General features: G+C 43.6%; 1 protein-coding gene across 1 annotated transcript in view; it reads left to right on the top strand.

The window, feature by feature from the left end:
* Positions 1-14,799, top strand: part of TMPRSS9 (transmembrane protease, serine 9) — a 70,386-nt gene that overhangs the window by 27,423 nt on the left and 28,164 nt on the right. Inside the window, exon 3 of the mRNA XM_021084183.1 lies at positions 11,185-11,312. Within this exon, the coding sequence (XP_020939842.1) occupies positions 11,185-11,312 (128 nt within the window). The remainder of the gene's footprint in view (positions 1-11,184; positions 11,313-14,799) is intronic.

Genomic DNA, 14,799 nt, shown 5'->3' with positions numbered 1-14,799 from the left:
TGAGTTGACCATTGGTGCATGGGTTTAATTCTGGGCTTTCTAACCTGTACCACTGATCTATATTTCTCTTTTTGTGCCAGTACCATACTGTTTTGATGACTGTAGCTTCATAGTATACTCTGAAGTCAGGGAGCCTGATTCCTCCAGCTCCATTTTACTTCCTCAGGATGGGTTTGGCTATCCTGGGTCTTAGGTGCATCCAAACAAACTAAAATATTTCGTTCTAGTTCTGTGAAAAATGTCATTGGTAATTAGGTAAGAATTGCATTGAATCTGTAAACTGCATTTGGCAGTATAGTCATTTTGACAATATTGATTCTTCCAATCCAAAAGCATAGTATATCTTTCCAAATGTTTGTGTCATCTTTGCTTTATTTTATCAGCATCTTATAGTTTTCAGAGTACAGATCTTTTGTCTCTTTAGGTAGGTTTATTCCTAGGTATTCTATTCTTTTTGATGTGATCATAAATGGGATTATTTCCCTAATTTCTCATTCAGATCTTTCATTGTTAGTATATAGAAATGCAGTCAATTTTTTTTTAAGGGCCACACTTGTGGCATATGGAGGTTCCCAGGCTAGGGGTCAGATTGGAGCTGGGCTATGCCACAGCCACAGCAATGCAGGATACTTAACTCACTGAGCGAGGCCAGAGATTGAACCCATATCATCATGGATTGTAGTCGGGTTTATTAACCACGGAGCCATGAAGGGAACTCCCAGTGCAGTTTATTTCTATATATTAATTTTGTATCTTGCAACTTCACCAAATTCATTGAAGAGCTCTAAGTTTTCTGGTAGTAGCTTTAATTTTTTTTTCTTCTTTCAAATTTATTGTAAATATATAGGTTGAGATAGAGATAGTGAGGGAGAAGGGAATACATGCCCTAAACTTACCAAAAAGAATTGGCTAGAGATGATAGTAGTATTAGATATATGATAGAACTATAAAATGTACTTGAAATCATCAGTACAGTTAAGGAACAGTGAAGAAAATCATGCATGGTTTTTGAACATTAAAGCAAAGACTCACACATGCTATGCGGGTCAGTGGAGGGAGAGAGGGAGAGAGAGAGAGAAAGAGAGGGAGAGAGAGATTGAGATTGAACTCAGACTTCTCCAGATGAGGAGAATGCCCTTGTTCTGGGAGACAGTGATTTCATCAGCACCATGGAGAGTGGCATACATTCTCTATTACTTGTTCTTTATAGAGATTATAGAGATGCATTTCCAGGGAGACTATTAATTATAGCCAATCTTAATTGAAAAGGCAATATTGATGTCTGTGACTACACATGTAGCTCCTAGGATACTCATTCATTCCTCAGATTCATTGCTTTTTTCTGGCCAATTCTCTTGCATTTAAGATTGGCCTACTTCCTCCATCCCTTCCCAATAAAGCCTTTGAGGTTCAAAGGTAAAGTTTTAAGGCCTCCTGTTGGTAATTTTTCTAAAGTCTCTGGTAAAATTGATCTCTAAGACTTGTGAGCATGGGCTCTGATTTCTGGCTGAGACACAGGATCCTTGGATCTTTCATGAAACCCATCTCTGAACTCAGTTTTGTGCCTGACTGACTTAGAAAGGATCTGTGGGTAGAGAGTCCATTTAAAAAAAAAAAAAAAAAAAAAGAGGACAGTAGAATTTTAATTTGGGGAGATTCCTGCTGAGGAAACTAGATCAATCTTTGCTAAATGACCTGTCTGATATCTATATTCTTTGTCTGGAGGATTAGGGGTATTTTCACTGTGGGAAGGAGGGTGAAGATTGTGTATGTATTTTGGTTCCTCTCTCACCTTGTCCAAGATCCTCTTAGTAATTTGTCTGGGGTCTGCATTCCCACTCCATCCCGCCCCCCCCCCTTTTTTTTTGGTCTTGTCTAGGGCCACACCCATGGCATATGGAGTTTCCCAGGCTAGGAGTCTAATTGGAGCTGTAGCCACAGGCCTACATCAGAGGACAACTACCCTACAGCAACATGGGATCCAAGCTGCATCTGCGACCTACACCATTCTGGTAGCGTCTTTAAGATTTTCTAGGTATAGTATCATGTCATCTGCAAACAGTTGATAGGTTTACTTTTCCTATCCAATTTGGATTCCTTTTATTTCTCTTTCTTCTCTGATTGCTGTAGCTAGGACTTCCAAAACTATGTTGAATAGTAGTGGTGAGAGCCGACATCCTTATCTTGTTCCTGATCTTAGCGGGAGTTATTTCAACTTTTCACCATTGAGAATGATGTTAGCTGTGGGTTCGTCATATATGGCCTTTATTATGTTGAGGTCGGTTCCCTCTATGCCCACTTTCTGGAGGGTTTCTATCAGAAATAGGTCTTGGATTTTGTCAAAAGCTTTTCCTGCATCTATTGAGAGGGTCATATGATTTTTATTCTTCAATCTGTTAATGTGGTATACCACACTGATTGATTTGTGGCTATTGAAAAATCCTTGTATCCATGGCATAAATCCCACTTGATCATGGTGTATAATCCTTTTAATGTATTGCTGGATTGGGTTTGCTAGGATTTTGTTGAGGAATTTTGCATCTATGTTCATCAGTGATATTGGCCTCTAATTTTCTTTCTTTTTTTGTGTGTGGTATATTTGTTTGGTTTTAGTATCAGGGTGATGGTGGCCTCATAGAATGAGTTTGGAAGTGTTCCTTCCTCTGCAATTTTTTTTGGGAATAGTTTCAGAAGGATAGGTGTTAACTCTTCTTTAAATTTTTGATAGAATTTGCCTATGAAGCCATCTAGTCCTGGATTTTTTTTTGTTGGAAGTTTTTTAATTACAGTTTCAATTTCAGTACTTGTGATTGGTCCGTTCATCTTTTTCTATTTTGTCTTGGAAAATAGAAATTCTTAGAAAATTCTATTTCTAAGAATTTGTCCATTTTTTTCTAGGTTGTCTGTTTTATTGGCATATAGTTGCTTATAGTAGTCTTTTATGATCCTTTATATTTCTGTGATGTCTGTTGTAATTTCTCCCTTTTCATTTCTAATCTTATTACTTTAAGCCCTCTCTTTCTTTTTCTTGATGAATCTGGCTAAGGGTTTATCAATTTTGTTGATCTTTTCAAAGAACCAGCTTTTAGTTTCATTGATCTCTTCTGTGTTTGTTTGTTTCTATTTCATTTATTTCTGCTTTGATCTTTATGGTTTCTTTCCTTCTGCTAATGTTGGGTTTTGTCTATTCTTCTTTCTCTAGTTGCTCTAGGTGTAAAGTTGTTTATTTGAGATTTTTCTTATTTCCTGATGTAGGCTTATATTACTATAAATTTTCTTAGAACTGCTTTTGCTGCATCCCATAGGTTTTGGATTGTTGTGTCTTTGTGGTCATTTACTTCTAGGTATTTTTATTTTTATTTATTTTTTTTTTTGTCTTTTTGCCTTTTCTACAGCCGCACCCTTGGCATATGGAGGTTCCCAGGCTGGGGTATAATTGGAGCTGTAGCTGCCAGCCTATGCCAGAGCCACAGCAATGAGGGATCCGAGCCGTGTCTGTGACCTATAACACAGCTCACAGCAACACCGGATCCTTAACCCACTGAGCAAGGCCAAGGATTGAACCCACAACATGGTTCCTAGTTGGATTTGTTAACCACTGAGCCACGACAGGAACTCCTACTTGTATGTATTTTTAAATTTCCTCTTTCTTCAGTGTTTAGTAACATATTGTTTAGTCTCCACGTGTTTGTGTTTTTTTTTTTTTTTGTCTTTTGTTGTTGTTGTTGTTGTTGTTGCTATTTATTGGGCCGCTCCCGCGGCATATGGAGGTTCCCAGGCTAGGGGTTGAATCGGAGCTGCAGCCACCGGCCTACGCCAGAGCCACAGCAACGCGGGATCCGAGCCGCGTCTGCAACCTACACCACAGCTCACGGCAATGCCGGATCGTTAACCCACTGAGCAAGGGCAGGGACCAAACCCGCAACCTCATGGTTCCTAGTCAGATTCGTTAACCACTGCGCCACGACGGGAACTCCTGTTTGTGTTTTTTAACAGATTTTTTCTTGTTGATTTCCAATCATATAGCGCTGTGGTCAGAAAAGATGCTTGATACGATTTCAGTTTTCTTAAATTTACCGAGGCTTGATTTGTGGCCCAGAATGTGATCTATCCTAGAGAATGTTTCATGTGCACTTGAGAAGAATGCATATTCTGCTGCCTTTGGATGGAATATTCTATAAATATCTATTAAGTCCATCTGGTCTAATGCATCATTTAAGGCCTATGTTTCTTTGTTGATTTTCTGTCTGGATGATCTGTCTATTGCTGTAAGTGGGATGTTAAAGTCCCCTGCTATTACTATGTTACTGTCAGTTTCTCCTTTTCAGGTTGTTAGCAGTTGCCTTATATATTGAGGTGATCCTATGTTGGGTGCATATATATATTTATAATTGTTATGTCTTCTTGGATTGATCCTTTGATCATGATGTAATGTCCTTCTTTGTCACTTATAATATTCTTTATTATAAGGTCTATTTTATCTGATGAGTATTGCTACTCCAGCTTTCTTTTGATTTCTGTTTGCATGGAATATTTTCTTCCATCCTCTCTCTCTCTTTCTTTCTGTCACTCTCTCTGGTTTTCTTTTCTTTTCTTTTCTTTTTTTTTTTTTTTTTTTTTGGTCTTTTTAGGGCTGCCCCCGTGGCATATGGAGGTTCCTAGTCTAGGAGTCAAATTGGAGCTGTAGCTGCTGGCCTACACCATAGCCACAGCAACGCAGGATGCCAGCTGCATCTGCAGCCTACACCACAGTTCACAGCAACATCCCAGATCCTTAACCCATTGAGTGAGGCCAGGGATAAAACCTGCATCCTCATGGATACTAGTCAGATTCATTTCCACTGAGCCATGACAGTAACTCCTCTGCTCTCACTTTCAGTTTGTATGTGTCCCTAGAACTGAAGCAGGTCTCTTGAAGACAGCATATATATGGGTCCTGTTTTTGTACCCATTCATCCAGTCTGTGTCTTTTGGTTGGGGCATTAGGTCCATTTACCTGTAAGGTGATTATTGATGTGTATCTCCATTTTTTTTTTTTTTTGTCGTTTTGCCTTTTTTTTTCCTAGGGCCACCCCTGCAGCATATGGAGGCTCCCAGGCTAGGGGTCCATTTGGAGCTGTAGCCGCAGGCTTACGCCACGGCCACAGCAACGTCAGATCCGAGCCGCATCTTCAACCTACACCACAGCACATGGCAATGCCAGATCCCTAACCCACTGAGCAAGGCCAGGGATCAAACCCACAACCTCATGGTTCCTGGTCGGATTTGTTAACCACTGAGCCACAATGGTAACTCCTGATATGTATCTTCTTATTGCCATTTTGTTAATTATTTTTTATTTGGTTTTGTTGGTTTTTTTTTTTTTTTTTTTTGGTCTTTCTAGGGCCGCACCCATGGCATATGGATGTTCCTGGGCTAGGGGTTGAATTGGAGCTACAGCTGTCGGCCTACACCACAGCCACAGCAATAGCAGATCAAGCCACATCTGCAACCTATACCATGCTCATGGCAACATTGGATCCATAACCCACTGAGTGATGCCAGGAAATGAACCTGCATCCTCATGGAGAGTAGTCAGATTTGTTTCCACTGAGCCACCATGGGAACTCCTTGGTCTTCATGGTCTTTTTTTCTTCCCTTCTCTTGTTCTCTTATGGTTTGAGACTATCTTCAGTGTTGTGTTTGGATTGTTTTTTCTTACTTGTGCATGCATCTGTTGTAGATTTTTGCTTTACATTTACCATAATGTATCGATACGGGATATATATACACAAGATTGCTTCAAGTTGTTCATCTCCTAATTGCAGGTGCATCTCCAGTATCCTACATTTGTACCCTCCTCTTCTCACAATTTCTGGGTTTTGGTAGCATATTTGTGTGTGGATGATTTCCTCCCTTTACCATATCTATGCCTTTACTGGTGAGCCTTGTCATTTGTAATATTTTTGTTTCTAGTTGTGGCCATTCTTTTCCACCCAGAGAACCTCCCTTAGTATTTGTTGTAAAGCTGGTTTAGTGATGCTGTATTCTCTTAACTTTTGCTTGTCTGTACAGCTTTTGATTGCTCCTTCAAATCTGAATGAGAGCCTTGCTGGGTAGAATAATCTTGGTTGGAGGTTTTTTCCTTTCAATACTTTAGTATATCCTGCCACTCCCTTCTGGCCTGCAGAGTTTCTGCTGAAAAATCAGCTGATAACCTTAGTGGGATTCTTTTGTGCCGGGGCCAGCTCAGCAGGATGGGGCTGAAGAACGGGTGCTGTGGAACTTAGGGAAAAATAGTTAACATAAAACAAGACACAGAGACATTTATCTTAAGTAAAGGTGGGAGCCAGGGACTCAAGGTCTCAGGGACCAAGAGCACCGGGGAACTCCAGATCTCAGGGACCAAGAGCACCCTGCCTCAAGAAACCACACTGCTTTTATTGTGAGATTAAGTGAGGAGTGGCTATGGGTGGATCATACAGGGTTTACTATTATATAAGTTCTTTTACTATTTAAAAAGCCACTTAGGTGGTAAAGGGTTAAGCTCTTACTCTGACCTCTAGGCACATAACAGTACTTAAGCTTAAGTCATTTATGCCTTTAGGTCTTTGCTCTTAAGCTTAAGTCATTTACCAGCACTGTGACTGTTTTTCCAAAGAAGGAAGATGGGATAAAATAAGACAAGAAGATGGGATAAAGTAAAGAAGGACAAGATGGAATTTTCAAGTAAACATGTCTTGCGACACTTTTGTATGTTATTTGTTTCTTTTCCCTAGCTGCTTTAGTTGTTTTCTTTTTTCTTTAATTTTGGTCAGTTTGATTAATACGTGTCTCAGGGTATTCCTCCTTGGGTTTATTTATTTTTGTCTTTTTAGGGCCACATCCATGGCATATGGAGGTTCCCAGGCTAGGGGTCAAATCAGACCTGTAGCTACTTGCCTATGCCACAGCCATAGCAATGCAGGATCTGAGCTGCTTCTGCAACCCATACCACTGCTCACTCCTTAACCCACTGAGTAAGACTGGGGATCGAATCTGTGTCATCATGGATACTAGTCAGCTTTGTTTCCACTGAGCCACAATGGGAATTCCCTCCTTGGGCTTATTTTATATGGCACTCATGTTCCCTAGGTTTTAATGTATGATTGCTTTCCCATGTTGGGGAAGTTTTTAGTTATCTCTTCAAATATTTTCTCTGGCCCTCTTTCTCTCTCTCTTCTCCTTCTGGCATTCCTATAACATGGATGTCAGTGCCTTTAAAGTTGTCCCAGAGTTCTCTTAGACTGTCTTCCTTTCTTTTTGATCTTTTTTTCCTCTTCTGTTCCACATCAGTGATTTCCACCAGTCTGTTTCCACCTTGCTTATTTGTTCTTCTGCCTCCTGTATTCTGCTCTTGGTTCCTTCTAATGAATTTGTTATTTCAGTGGGTTTTTTTTTTTTTCTTTTGCTTTTTTTTTTTAGGGCCACTCCTGTGGCATACAGAGGTTACCAGGCTAGGGGTCAAATTGGAACTGTAGTTGCCAGCCTATACCAAGCCACAGCAACGCAGGATCCAAGCCACATCTGTGACCTATACCACAGCTCACAGCAATGCCAGATCCTTAACCCACTGAGTGAAGCCAGGGATTGAACCTGGCAACCACAAATTCCTAGTCAGATTTGTTTCTGCTGTGCCACAATGGAAACTCCAGTTTCAGTTATTGTGTTTTGCATCTCTGCTTGCTTAATCTTTAAATCTGTTTGTTTGCTCAGTGTTTATCGATCTTTGCCTCCAGTTTATTTCCAAGATCTTGAATCATCTTTACTATCATCAGTCAAAAGTCTTTTTCGGAGTTCCCATAGTGGAGCAGTGGTTAATGAATCCGACTAGGAACCATGAGGTTGCGGGTTCGGTCCCTGCCCTTGCTCAGTGGGTTAACGATCCGGCGTTGCCATGAGCTGTGGTGTAGGTTGCAGACGCGGCTTGGATCCCGCGTTGCTGTGGCTCTGGTGTAGGCCGGCAGCTACAGCTCCAATTGGACCCCTAGCCTGGGAACCTCCATATGCCGCGGGAGCAGCCCAAGAAATAGCAAAAAGACAAAAAATAAATAAAAAATAAAATAAATTAAAAAAAAAAAGTCTTTTTCGTGGAGGCTGGTGATCTCCAGATCACTTAGCTTTTTTGGGAGGGGGGCGTTTCTTGTTCCCATATCTGAGTCATAATTCTCTGCCTTTTCATTTCGTATAGATTTTTGGTGTGGTCTCCTTTTTGGAGACAATAGGGTTTTAGCCTCTCTTGCCTCAGTGTCTGCCCCCTTTGTGACTGAAGTTGGTATGGGATTGGGAGGTGGTACTTGCTCCAGGCTTCCTGCTGGGAGGGACTGGTGCCTGCCCACTGGTAGGTGGAGCTGATTCTTATCCCTTGGTGGGTGGGGATCCTCTGTGTGTGTGCTAAGAGGCAGCTATGTGCCTGGGGGGTCCTTAGGCAGCCTCTTTGCTGATGGGCGGGGCTGTGGTCCCATTTGGTTTGTTGTTTGGCCTGGGGCTTCTCAGCCCTGATGGGTAGGGCCGGATTTTTCCAAAATGGCCACTTCCAGCAGAGTTCACACCGATGATTATTCCCGAGACCTTTGTCTCCAATGTCCTTCCCCTTCAGTGAACCACAGTCATCCCCCATTTCCCCAGAAGATCTTCCAAGAACTGCAGGCAGGACTGACTCAGATTGTTACATGCTTTGCCCTGGGACCCAGTGCACATGAAAGCCTGTATGTGCCTTTCAAGAGTGGGGTCTCAGTTTCCCCCAGTACCATGGAGCTCCTGAGCATAAGCCCCTCTGGCCCTCAACACCAAATGCCCTGTGGGCTCCTCCTCCCAATGCCAGATCCCCAGGCATGGGAGCCTGACTTGGGGCTTAGAACTCTCACTCCTGTAGGTGAGCCTCTGTGATACAGTTACTTTCCAGCCTGTGGGCTGCCCACCTGGGGGCTTGGGGTTGCTTACATCACATAATTGTCCCTCCTACAGTCTCAATGTTGCCTCCTCTGTCTTCTGGAGTAGAGTATCTTTTTAGATAGGTTCCAGTATATTTTGTTGAAGGTTGTTCAGCAGTTGGTTGTAATTTTTTGTTGTTATTTTGTTGCCTTTTTAATGTTTTTTATCTTTTTAGGGCCACACCCAGGGCACATGGAAGTTCCCAGGCTAGGGGTGGAATTTGCATCCTCATGGATGCTAGTCAGATTCTTTTCTGCTAAGCCATGTGAAAAACTTTGTAATTTTGTTGCTTTTATAAGAGAAGTGAGCTCCAGGGAGGTCCCAACATGGCTCAGCGGTTAATGAACTGTGGCTTAGTGGTTAACAAACCCGACTAGTATCCACAAGGACATTGGTTTGATCCCTGGCCTTGCTCAGTGGGTTAAGGATACAGCATTGCTGTGAGCTGTGGGTAGGTCACAGACGTGGCTCAGGTCCTGTGTTGCTGTGGTGTAGGCCAGCAGCTGCAGCTCCATTTCGACCCCTAGCCTGGGAACCTCCATATTCCACAGGTTTGGCCCTAAAAAGACAAAAAAAAGGGGGCGTGGGAAGCTCCAGTCCTTCTACTCTGCCATCATAATCCTGTCTCCAAAATTTAAATTTATTTATGTATTTTCATTTTTGGCTGCCCTGTGGCATATGGAGGGCCAGGGAGCAGATCCAAGCCATAGATGCAATGCTGGATCCTTTAATCCACTGCCGGGCTGGGGGGCTGGGGATGGAACCTGTGTCCTGGGGCTGCAGAGACATCTCCCATCCCATTGCACCACAGGGGAACTCCAAAATTAAAATTTAAAAACACCTTTTTTTTTTGGCCATGCCATTCAGCATGCAGAAGTTTCTGGGCCAGGGACTGAACCCATGCCACAACATGGTTCAGACCTGAGCCACAGTAGTGACATTAGATCCTTAACCCACTAGACCAGCAAGGAACTCCTAAAAACAATTTTTATTTATTTATTTTTTGCTTTTTAGGGCCGCACCTATGGCACATGGAGGTTTCCAGGCTAGGGGTCGAATCGGAGCTACAGCTGCCAGCCTACACCACAGCCACAGCAATGCGGGATCTGAGCCATCTCTGCAACTTACACAACAGCTCATGGCAATGCCAAATCCTTAACCCACTGAGCAAGGCCAGGGATAGAACCCACAACCTCATGGTTCCTAGTCGGTTTGTTTCCACTGTGCCACAATGGGAACTCCATAAAAACAATTTTTAAATTACAATTCAAATTTGTCCCCTTCCCACAACAGCTGAACATTTTTACTTTGGATTTGTTGGCCTTGGGGGAGTCTGGGGAGAGGGCATAGGGGCCTTGCTGGGCTGTTTTTCATTTCCTGGGAGCCTGTGGTTATTTCAGAGGAAGAGTCTGAGGCTTATCCAAATACCCCAGAGCATAAGCATTTGGGTCTACACAGCAGGCTTGTTTTCTTTCTTTTTATTTCCTTGCATGAGAGCACAAACTGTTTTAGAATTGCTTTTTATTCTATCCATTGAATAAACACATATCTAAATATCAATCTAGATGGATATTCACACAAAGTTGGGACCCAGCTTTTTTTTTTGCAATTATGATTGTTTTTGACTAGTATGCCCCTTTGCCAATTTCACACATTTTTGAAAGTTCGAAATCCCTGTGTTCATGTATTGTATAGGGTTGTAGTCTTTAAAACCTTTTAGGGCTGTTCCTCTTTGCTGTTGGGTACTTTAGAGACACAGTGTTTCCAGCAGTTGGAAACTGTGTTTTTCTGAAAGTGGCATCATGGTGCAGGGCCTGGAGTCTGAGGATCCTGGTGCCCCCAGCTGTGGTTGTGGCCCTGGGGTATTCAGTGACTTTTTCAGGGGAGGAGGTGGGAATTGTCCCAAAGCCAAGAGAAGGGCTTCTGAGGCCATTTCAGCAATTTGTGACCCTGGGCCAAGGCACATCCAGTTGGACGAGGATGGCCAGAGCTGGTCCAGCCCTCAAGGACATCGGGGGACACCTGGGGCTTTGTGCTATACCTGGGGGCTCAGGTGGGTGATGGGGGAGAGCTGGTGAGGCAGCATCTTTAATCACTCAGAACCTGGGAGTCAGGCCATCCTCATCTGTCAGGATGACCTGACCCTGGGGTGGTGGGGGCCTGGGCGGCCAGCTGAACTGGGTGCTGCCCCTGCAAGTGGGCGCTCTCACCAGGCTCTGGTCTCGCCCGCAGCCTCCCTCTCTACACAGGGCGTCTTAGTGGAGCACACAGCGGAGCTGCGAGGGATCCGGTTTGCCTGCAGCTTGCAGCAGGAGAGCTCTGATTACTACCGCATGCTGACGCCCACCCTGGAGGCACTGGTGAGGGTCCTGAGAATCAGGGGGCAGGGTAAGGGGGTGTGGCAAGTGGATGGCCAGGGGCTCTAACAAGGCAGCGCCCCCTGGCAGAGAGAGTAAAGCAGACTCTGAGTCAAGGATGTGGGGCATGGGCAGAGTGGTGGTGCTGGTGCTTTCTAGACCACAGGGCACACAGCATCTGGTGGGAACAGGCTCCTGAAGACCTAAAGGCCACATCAAGAGGTTGTAAATTTCAGTTCAGTGGAAAAATCAAACCAGTGGGAATGTGAAATTGTGCAGCCGCTGTGGAGAACAGCCTGGCATTTCTTCCAAAGTTTAAAAATGGAGTTGCCATCTGACCCAGCAGTTCTGCTCCTGGGTATCTATCTGCTCAAGAGAAGCAAAAAGTGTGTCCACACAAAAATTTGCACACAAATGTTCATAGCAGCGTGACTCATAATAGCCCAGAGTAAAGCAACTCAAATGCCCATCCACAGATGATGGATTAAACACACCCTGTTGGCCACCTACACACACACACACACACACACGCGCGCGCGCATTGTTTGCCATGAAAAGGGGTGAGACACTGACACTTGCTACCACATAGATGGACCTTGAGACCATGATGCTCAGTGAGAAGAGCAGACACAGAAGGACACATAGCGTGTGAGTCCATGGATGGGAAATGTCCAGAACAGGAACATCCACAGGGACAGAGAGTGGGTTCCTAGTTGTCAGGGGCTGGGAGGGGGGAACTGATCATGGCAATGGGATTTCTTTTGGGGCATGAGACTATTTTAAAACTATGATAAGGTTGTACAACTCTGTGAATATACTCAAATGCATCTAAAACACATTTAGGAGTTCCTGTCATGCCTCAGCAGTTAAGGAACCTGACTAGCATCCATGAGGACGCTGGTTCAATCCCTGGCCTCACTCAGTGGGTTAAGGATCCGGCATTGCCATGAGCTGTGGTGTAGGTCACAGATGCAGCTCGGATCTGATGTGGCTGTTGCTGTGGCTGTGGTGTAGGCCAGTGGCTACAGCTCTGATTGGACCCCTAGCCTGGGAACCTCCATATGCTATGGTTGCAGCCCTAAAAAGACAAAAAGGCAAATAAATAAATGGACACTTTTAAAAGGTGAGTCTTATGGTAGGTGACATATCCCTCAATTTAAAAAAATGTTTTAAATTTTATCTAAGAGAAATACAGGGGAGGCTAGATGAGAAATTTTTAAATTGTGGCATGTGGAGGTTCCCTGGCTAGGGGTTGAATCAGAGCTGTAGCCACTGGCCTACACTACAGCCACAGCAACTCAGAATCCGAGCCACGTCTGCCACCTACACCACAGCTCACGGCAGCACTGGATCCTTAACCCACTGAGCGAGGCCAGGGACTGAAGCAGCATCCTCATGGATCCTGGTTGGGTTCGTTAACCACTGAGCCACGAAAGGAACTCCCAGAATTTTTTTTTTTTCAAAGGGCTGCAATCGAGGATTGAATCTGAGCTGCAGCTGAGACCTACGTCAGATCCTTTAACCCACATGGAACTTCCATGTGCTGCTGGTTGGCCATTTAAAAAAAAATGTAACACAAGCCCCATGTGTACTTTAACATTTTCTGGTAGCCACTTTTTTTTTTTTTTTTAAAAGTAAACAGAAGCAGGTAAGATTGTTTGTAACAACACATTTTACCTGACCCAGAATATCCAAAATATTATCATTTCAACATGTCTTCAACATACATAGAGCAGTTATTAATCATATATTTCACATTCTCTCCTGTGCATTCTCTTTTCCAAATCTGGTGGGTGTTTTACACTCATATCTCAGTGTGGACCCTGAATTTCCATTGGGAACACTCCATCCATATTTAGATTCGGTAGCATTTACCCAAATTGCTCCAAATACACTTAAGTTTTCTGGTAACTGAATCAAATGTCTGTTTTGAAATCTAAGTGTGAATTCATTAAAATTGAACAAAATGTAAAAATCAGTTCCTCTGTGGCAATAGCCACATTTCAAATATTCACTAGCCTCCTGTGGTTGGGCGACTGCCATATGGGTGAGACAAATGTAGAACATTTTGGAAATTTGTAGAATGTTCTGTGGGACAGCATGGGTCTAGATGTGGGCGGTGGTGAGTGGACTCAGAGGGTGTGGTTCAGAGAAGTGAATTGAAGCATGTTTTAGGAGGGAAAGTGAACACACATGACTGCATCACCTGTGTTTAGGGAGCGGGGCATGGTGACCATAAAGTTTGGGACATAGGAGTTCCCACTGTGGCACAGTGGGTTAAGAATCCAACTGTAGCATCTCAGGTTGCTGTGGAGGCACAGGATCAATTTCCAGTCCAGTGCAGTGGGTTAAAGATCCATTATTGGCGTGGCTGTGGTGTAGGTCACAGCTGTGGCTCAGATTGAATCCCTGGTCCAGGAACTTCCATATGCCACAGGAGGGATCCTAAAAAGAAAAAAAACTGGGGGTGGGGGGGGCTGCACTTACAGCATGTGGAAGTTACCAAGCCAGAGATCAAACCCATGCTGCAGCTGCAACCCAAGCCACTGCAGTGACAGCACTGGATCCTTAACCCACTGAGCCACAAGGGAACGCCCAGATTTGTTTTGTTTTGTTTTTTTTTTTTGTCTTTTTAGGACGGCACCCATGGCATATGGAGGTTCCCAGGCTAGGCGGTCTAATCGGAGCTATTGCTGCCGGCCTATGCCAGGGCCACAACAATATGGGATCTGAGCCGCGTCTGCGACCTACACTGCAACTTAGGGCAATGCCGAATCCTTAACCCGCTGAGCAAGGCCAGGGATCGAACCCACAACCTCATGGTTCCTAGTCGGATTCGTTTCCACTGCACTATGACAGGAACTCCTCCCAGATTTTTTTTTGTCTTTTTTTTTTTTTTTTTAGGGCTGTGCTCGCGGCATATGGAGGTTCCCAGGTTAGGGGTCGAACCAGAGCTGTAGCTGCCGGCCTACACCACAGCTCACAGCAACACTGGATCCTTAACCCCATAAGCAAGGCCAGGAATTGAACCCGGTTTAAACCTGTTGGTGCTTCTCTCCTCGTCAGTCCTCGTGTCTACTAGTTGGTTTTGTTAACCACTGAGCCATGATGGGAACTCCCCAGATTTTTTTTTTTTATTTAAAATTTATGTAACAGAAAACTACCCATTTTTTCTTTTTCAAAAAAATTTTATTAAAGTATAGTTGAGGAGTTCCCGTATATAGTTGATTTACAATGTTCTGTGAATTTCTGGTGTAGAGCAAAGTGATTCAGTTTTTCGTATTCTTTTCCATTGTGGCTTATTACATGAAATTGAATACATCTCCCTGTGCCAAACAGCAGGACCTTGGATCAAAATAGCTGTTGATCTATTTTACATATAAAATTACCCACTTTTAAAGTGAAAAATTCAGTGGCATTTAGTCTAGTCACATTGTTGTGCAGCTGTCACCTCTAATTTCAGAACATTCCATCACCCCAAAGGGAAATC

The sequence above is a fragment of the Sus scrofa genome, chromosome 2 (assembly GCF_000003025.6).
Source record: "Sus scrofa isolate TJ Tabasco breed Duroc chromosome 2, Sscrofa11.1, whole genome shotgun sequence".
Classification (NCBI taxonomy): domain Eukaryota; kingdom Metazoa; phylum Chordata; class Mammalia; order Artiodactyla; family Suidae; genus Sus; species Sus scrofa.
Note: the sequence above shows the minus strand (reverse complement) of the source record. Positions and strands in the feature narration are given on the sequence as shown.